Genomic DNA, 8,408 nt, shown 5'->3' with positions numbered 1-8,408 from the left:
TCTTAAGACTCAACTAAAAGCTCTTTCACACCATTTATGAGGTTTCCTATGTCTAAATCATAAGACCAGAATTCTCCGCTTCATTCTTGATGATGTATTGTCAAGAGTTAATAGTCTAACTCTCTGGGACAGTAATGAAGTGCATAAGGTCGTTGTTGGAAATCACTTTGGTTACAAGCTTTCTCTGTAAAGGAGAAAGAGCTGCAATTCTGTTGTTGGCTTCCGCCTGAAATGGGAGAATTCAAGCTAAATACTGATGCCTCTTTAGTCGATGAAGGAGGAGGGATTGGAGGAATTCTAAGAAACAAGGATGGCGAAATAATTCATTTTTTCTCTAAAAATACTGATGGGGATGAGATCTTCGCCTTGGAAATTCAAGCAATATGTGAAGGAGTGGCCGTTGCAAAATATCTGGGTATTACTTCTCTTTGGATCGAAGCAGACTCTTCCTTTGCTGTTAACTCTTTCAACAAACGCTCTTTACCTCCGTGGAAACAAATGCAGTCGATCCAAAGAGCTTGGACTGATCTGGCAGGAATGAAGTGGAGAATCACCCACATCTGGAGAGAGGGCAACATGGCAGCTGATTTTTGTCCAAGAGAGAGTGCCCCTTTAAAGGCCATTCCACTTCTCAGATGACAGTTCCTGACGAGCTTCTGGCTATTGTAAAATCTGATAGAGAGAGAACAAAGTATCTGCGTCTGAAAAATCGGAACTGATTCTGTTCTATGCTGCTCCTGCTCTTCCCCCTTTGTTTCCCATGTTTGTCTGTTTAGGCTCTGTTTCTTATTGTCCTTTTGCCGCTTTGTGGATTGCCATTATGTGGTTTGCCTATTGGGAGTCTGTTCCCCCCTGGCTGGTTTATTGGCCCCCTTGATGTATCTCTTTATTTCTTTAATGATATCTGGTAGGGGTCTTGCCTAACCCCAGCTTAATCATCAAAAAAAAAAGATTGATGTTTTAAAAAGTTACTAAAATAAGAAACTATTCATTTTAGAATCTCCGTACTTGATCAACTAAATCTAAAATTCAATACTATTTAACCCTCATCTCAAAAATTGGCTAAAAGCACGTTGACACCATATATTGGGTTCCCTATGTCTAAACAGTGGATGTTTTATAAAGTTTATAAAATAAGAAACTTCCTATTTTTCAATCCCAAACCTTCACAAACAAAATCTATGAGTCAATATCATCTCATCCTCATCCCAAAAATTGGCTAAAAGCACCTTCACACCATCTCTAAGGTTTACTAAGTCTAAAAAGATTGATGTTTTACAAAGTTTCTGGAATAAGAAACTTTCTATTTTTTCAATCTCCATCCTTCATCAACTAAATTTAAGATTCAATACCCACTCATTCTCATCCTAAAACATGGTGAAAATCTCGTTGACATCATCTCTAGGGTTTCCTATGTCAAAAAGATATATGTTTAATAAAGTTTCTAAAATAAGAAACTTTCTATTTTTTTAATCTTCATCATTTATAAACTAAATCTACGATTCAATAGCATCTCATCCTCATCTCAAAATTGATCTAAAAGCTCATTGACCCCATCTCTAGAGTTTCCTATGTCTAAAAGATGGATGTCTTATAAAGTTTCTAAAGTAAGAAACTTTCTAATTTTTCAATCTTCATCCTTCATCAACTAAATCTATGATTCAATACCCTCATACGCACATCCCAAAAGATGCCTTAAAGCTCGTGGACATCATCGCTAGGGTTTCTTATTTCTAAATGATGGACATTTTACAAAGTTTCTAAAATAAGAAACTTTCTATTTTTTCAATCTCCATCATTTATCGACTAAATCTAAGATTCAATACCATATCATTCTCATTTCAAAACTTGGCTTAAAGCACCTTGAATCCATCTCTAGGGTTTCCTATGTCTAAAACATTGATGTTTTATAAAGTTCCTAACATAAGAAGCTTTCTAATTTTTCAATCTCCATCCTTCATCAACTAAATCTAAGATTCAATACCCTCATATGCTCATCCCAAAACATGGCTTAAAGCTCGTTGACATCATCACTAGGGTTTCTTATTTCTAAATGATGAATGTTTAACAATGTTTCTAAAATAAGAAACTTTCTATTTTTTCAATCTCCATCCTTTATCAACTAAATCTAAGATTCAATATCATCTCAGCCTAATCTCAAAACTTGGCTAAAAGCTCCTTCACACCATCTCTATGGTTTCTTATGTCTAAAAGATGGTTGCTTTATATAGTTTCTAAAGGAAGAAACTTTCTTTTTTTTCAATCTCCATCATTGTTCAAATTAATCAAAGATTCAATACCATCTAATCCTCATCTCAAGACACAGCTAAAAGCTCTTTCACACCATTTATGAGGTTTCCTATGTCTAAAAGATTGATGTTATAAAAAGTTACTAAAATAAGAATCTTTTCATATTACAATCTCCATACTTGATCAACTAAATCTAAAATTCAATACTATTTAATCCTTATCTCAAAAATTGGCTAAAAGCACGTTGACACCATCTATTGGGTTTCCTATGTCTAAACAGTGGATGTTTTATAAAGTTTATAAAATAAGAAACTTCCTATTTTTCAATCTCAAACCTTCACAAACAAAATCTATTAGTCAATATCATCTCATCCTCATCCCAAAAATTGGCTAAAAGCACCTTGACACCATCTCTAAGGTTAACTAAGTCTAAAAAGATTGATGTTTTACAAAGTTTCTGGAATAAGAAACTTTCTATTTTTTCAATCTCCATCCTTCATCAACTAAATTTTAGATTCAATACCCTCTCATTCTCATCCTAAAACATGGTTAAAATTTCGTTGACATCATCTGATTCACTCACTGGAGATCCCATGCTATTCATCGGGGATCCATACCCAATGGAGCTAGTTAAAGATTCTCCAGCGCCTCCTACCCAGCTTCGCAGTGGTAAAAGTATGGGTAGCTGGAGCAGAGGCTGGGGTTGTACACAAAGTGGTTAATCCAGTAGTGGAGTGCCCAGTGACGGATCGAATAACAGATTCTCTGTTTGATCTCTAGGGTTTCCTATGTCAAAAAGATATATGTTTAATAATCTTCATCATTTATCAACTAAATCTACGATTTAATAGCTTCTCATCCTCATCTCAAAACTGATCTAAAAGCTCATTGACCCCATCTCTGGAGTTCCTATGTCTAAAAGATGGATGTCTTATAAAGTTTCTAAAATAAGAAACTTTCTAATTTTCCAATATCCATCCTTCATTAACTATATCTATGATTCAATACTCTCATGTGCTCATCCCAAAACATGGCTTAAAGCACGTTGACATCATAACTTGGGTTTCTTATTTCTGAATGATAGTGGTATTACAAAGTTTTTAAAATAAGAAACTTTCTATTTTTTCAATCTCCATCCTTTATCAACTAAATCTAAGATTCAATACCATCTCATCCTTATCCCAAAACTTGGAAAAAAGCACCTTGACTATGGCTATAGGGTTTCCCATAGATAAAAGATTGATGTTTTATAAAGTTCCAACAATAAGAAGCTTTGTAATTTTTCAATCTTCATCCTTCATCAACTAAATCTATGATTCAATACCCTCATACGCTCATCCCAAAAGATGCCTTAAAGCTCATCGACATCATCGCTAGGGTTTCTTATTTCTAAATGATGGACGTTTTACAAAGTTTCTAAAATAAGAAACTTTCTATTTTTTCAATCTCCATCCTTTATCGACTAAATCAAATATTCAATACCATCTCATTCTCATTCCAAAACATGGCTTAAAGCACCTTGAATCCATCTCTAGGGTTTCCTATGTCTAAAACATTGATGTTTTATAAAGTTCCTAAAATAAGAAGCTTTCTAATTTTTCAATCTCCATCCTTCATCAACTAAATCTAAGATTCAATACCCTCATATGCTCATCCCAAAACATGGCTTAAAGCTCGTTGACATCATCACTAGGGTTTCTTATTTCTAAATGATGGATGTTTAACAATGTTTCTAAAATAAGAAACTTTCTATTTTTCAATCTCCATCCTTTATCGACTAAATCTACGATTCAATACCATGTCATTCTCATTCCAAAACTTGGCTTAAAGCACCTTGAATCCATCTCTAGGGTTTCCTATGTCTAAAACATTGATGTTTTATAAAGTTTCTAAAATAATAAGCTTTCTAATTTTTCAATCTCCATCCTTCATCAACTAAATCTAAGATTCAATACCCTCATATGCTCATCCCAAAACATGGCTTAAAGCTCGTTGACATCATCACTAGGGTTTCTTATTTCTAAATGATGGATGTTTAACAATGTTTCTAAAATAAGAAACTTTCTATTTTTTCAATCTCCATCATTTATCAACTAAATCTAAGATTCAATATCATCTCAGCCAAATCTCAAAACTTGGCTAAAAGCTCCTTCACACCATCTCTATGGTTTCTTATGTCTAAAAGATGGTTGCTTTATATAGTTTCTAAAGGAAGAAACTTTCTTTTTTTTTCAATCTCCATCATTGTTCAAATTAATCAAAGATTCAATACCATCTAATCCTCATCTCAAGACACAGCTAAAAGCTCTTTCACACCATTTATGAGGTTTCATATGTCTAAAAGATTGATGTTTTAAAAAGTTACTAAAATAAGAAACTTTTCATTTTACAATCTCCATACTTGATCAACTAAATCTAAAATTCAATACTATTTAATCCTCATCATAAAAATTGGCTAAAAGCACGTTGACACCATCTATTGGGTTTCCTATGTCTAAATAGTGGATGTTTTATTAAGTATATAAAATAAGAAACTTCCTATTTTTCAATCTCAAACCTTCACAAACAAAATCTATGAGTCAATATCATCTCATTCTCATCCCAAAAATTGGCTAGATTAAAGATAGTTGTTTTATAAAGTTCCAAAAATAAGAAGCTTTCTAATTTTTCAATCTTCACCTTCATCAACTAAATCTATGATTCAATACCCTCATACGCTCATCCCAGAACATGCCTTAAAGCTCGTTGAAATCATCGCTAGGGTTTCTTATTTCTAAACGATGGACGTTTTACAAAGTTTCTAAAATAAGAAACTTTCTATTTTTTCAATCTCCATCCTTTATCGACTAAATCTAAGATTCAATACCATCTCATTCTCATTCCAAAACTTGGCTTAAAGCACCTTGAATCCATCTCTAGGGTTTCCTAAGTCTAAAACATTGATGTTTTATACAGTTCCTAAAATAAGAAGCTTTCTAATTTTTCAATCTCCATCCTTCATGAACTAAATCTAAGATTCAATACCCTCATATGCTCATCCGAAAACATGGCTTAAAGCTCGTTGACATCATCACTAAGGTTTCTTATTTCTAAATGATGGATGTTTAACAATGTTTCTAAAATAAGAAACTTTCTATTTTTTCAATCTCCATCCTTTATCGACTAAATCTACGAGTCAATACCATGTCATTCTTCTTCCAAAACTTGGCTTAAAGCACCTTGAATCCATCTCTAGGGTTTCCTATGTCTAAAACATTGATGTTTTATAAAGTTCCTAAAATAAGAAGCTTTCTAATTTTTCAATCTCCATCCTTCATCAAATAAATCTAAGATTCAATACCCTCATATGCTCATCCCAAAACATGGCTTAAAGCTCGTTGACATCATCACTAGGGTTTCTTATTTCTAAATGATGGATGTTTAACAATGTTTCTAAAATAAGAAACTTTCTATTTTTTCAATCTCCATCCTTTATCAACTAAATCTAAGATTCAATATCATCTCAGCCTAATCACAAAACTTGGCTAAAATCTCCTTTCACAATATCTCTATGGTTTCTTATATCTAAAAGTTGGTTGCTTGATATAGTTTCTAAAGTTAGAAACTTTCTTTTTTTTCAATATCCATCATTGTTCAAATAAATCAAAGATTCAATACCATCTAATCCTCATCTCAAGACTCAGCTAAAAGCTCTTTCACACCATTTATGAGGTTTCCTAAGTCTAAGAGATTGATGTTTTAAAAAGTTACTAAAATAAGACACTTTTCACTTTACAATCTCCATATTTGATCAACTAAATCTAAAATTCAATACTATTTAATCCTCATCTCAAAAATTGGCTAAAAGCACGTTGACACCATCTATTGGGTTTCCTATGTCTAAATAGTGGATGTTTTATAAAGTTTATAAAATAAGAAACTTCCTATTTTTCAATCTCAAACCTTCACAAACAAAATCTATGAGTCAATATCATCTCATCCTCATCCCAAAAATTGGCTAGATTAAAGATTGATGTTTTAAAAAGTTCCAAAAATAAGAAGCTTTCTAATTTTTCAAACTTCATCCTTCATCAACTAAATCTATGATTCAATACCCTCATACGCTCATCCCAAAACATGCCTCAAAGCTCGTTGACATCATCGCTAGGATTTCTTATTTCTGAATGATGGACGTTTTACAAAGTTTCTAAAATAAGAAACTTTCTATTTTTTCAATCTCCATCCTTTATCGACTAAATCTAAGATTCAATACCATCTCATTCTCATTCCAAAACTTGGCTTAAAGCACCTTTAATCCATCTCTAGGGTTTCCTATGTCTAAAAGATTGATGTTTTATAAAGTTCCTAAAATAAGAAGCTTTCTAATTTTTCAATCTCCATCCTTCATCAACTAAATCTTAGATTCAATACCCTCATATACTTATCCCAAATGTGGCTTAAAGCTCGTTGACATCATCACTAGCGTTTCTTATTTCTGAATGATTGATGTTAAACAATCTTTCTAAAAAATGAAACTTTCTATTTTTTCAATCTCCATCCTTTATCAACTAAATCTAATATTAAATATCATCTCAGCCTAATCTCAAAACTTGGCTAAAAGCTCCTTCACACCATCTCTATGGTTTCTTATGTCTAAAAGACGGTTGATTTATAGAGTTTCTAAAGTGAGAAACTTTCTTTTTTTTCAATCTCCATCATTGTTCAAATAAATCAAAGATTCAATACCATCTAATTCTCATCTCAAGACTCAGCTAAAAGCTCTTTCACACCATTTATGAGGTTTCCTAGGTCTAAAAGATTGATGTTATAAAAAGTTACTAAAATAAGAAACTTTTCATATTACAATCTCCATACTTGATCAACTAAATCTAAAATTCAATACTATTTAATCCTCATCTCAAAAATTGGCTAAAAGCACGTTGACACCATCTATTGGGTTTCTTATGTCTAAACAGTCGATGTTTTATAAAGTTTATAAAATAAGAAACTTCCTATTTTTCAATCTCAAACCTTCACAAACAAAATCTATGAGTCAATATCATCTCATCCTCATCCCAAAAATTGGCTAGATTAAAGATTGATGTTTTAAAAAGTTCCAAAAATAAGAAGCTTTCTAATTTTTCAATCTTCATCCTTCATCAACTAAATCTATGATTCAATACCCTCATACGCTCATCCCAAAACATGCCTCAAAGCTCGTTGACATCATCGCTAGGGTTTCTTAATTCTAAATGATGGACGTTTTACAAAGTTTCTAAAATAAGAAACTTTCTATTTTTTCAATCTCCATCCTTTATCGACTAAATCTAAGATTCAATACCATCTCATTCTCATTCCAAAACTTGGCTTAAAGCACCTTTAATCGCTTTCTTAGATGTGATGAGTTAGGATTAGATGCGATGAGTTAGGATTTGGATGTTCACTTTCTTTGCCCATCCTCGGGTCATGCATGCTTAGATAGACGTTTTTTCGGGGAAGATTGTTCCCATTTCACATGATTTTTGCCCAAAACTCTTCAAAGTTAATAATAAATGGCATAAGAGACCAGGTGCTTGCACTTGGGCGAATTGGGGGCGCCTAACCCCTTCCCAATTCGTCATCAGGCACGGACCTTTTATATCTCTGGTTATCTATTGCGACAGAGCACAGCATGGGATCCAGGGCCTACTTCCTTGGATGGCGACTCTTTCTTTATTTAAGGTGCGTCTCGAATCCGGGCTGGTCCCCGAATCGGGAGGTATCTCACTTTACATCGCCGCTCATGCTATGAGGGGCACTCTTTTGAGAGTTCCTTGGCGGAGCTCTCCTTCACGTGGATGATCCTGAGACTTTCGTGGGGACCCGTCCCCCCGCCTCTCTCGGATCGGGGTCCACAGTCATCAACTAAATCTGAGATTTGTTAGTCTCTCATTCTCATCCCAAAACTTGGTTAAATGCTCCTTGACACCGTCTCTAGGGTCTCATATGTCTATAAGATGGATATTTTCTAAGTTTCTAAAATAAGAAACTTTCTATTTTATCAATATCCATCCTTCATCAACTAAATCAAAGATTAAATATCATCTCATCCTAATCTTTAGACTCTGCTAAAAGCTCCTTGACACCATCTCTAGGATTTCTTATGTTTAAAAGATGGATGTTTTATAAAGTTTCTAAAA

At 33.4% G+C, this 8,408-nt stretch overlaps 1 protein-coding gene across 1 annotated transcript; it reads left to right on the top strand.

Annotated features, from left to right (window-relative positions):
• The first annotated feature begins 231 nt into the window (after positions 1–231).
• Positions 232–639, top strand: LOC143891675 (uncharacterized). Its single transcript, XM_077396219.1, has one exon. The coding sequence runs from the start codon at positions 232–234 to the stop codon at positions 637–639; it is 408 nt and encodes a 135-aa protein (XP_077252334.1).
• Positions 640–8,408: the final 7,769 nt, after the last annotated feature.

This window comes from Tasmannia lanceolata, unplaced genomic scaffold (genome assembly GCF_043159265.1).
Source record: "Tasmannia lanceolata isolate RefF3 unplaced genomic scaffold, GAP_Taslan_0.1 ptg000015l, whole genome shotgun sequence".
NCBI classification, from domain to species: Eukaryota; Viridiplantae; Streptophyta; class Magnoliopsida; order Canellales; family Winteraceae; genus Tasmannia; species Tasmannia lanceolata.
The sequence above is the reverse complement of the archived record's forward strand: the minus strand, read 5'-3'. Positions and strand labels throughout refer to the sequence as shown.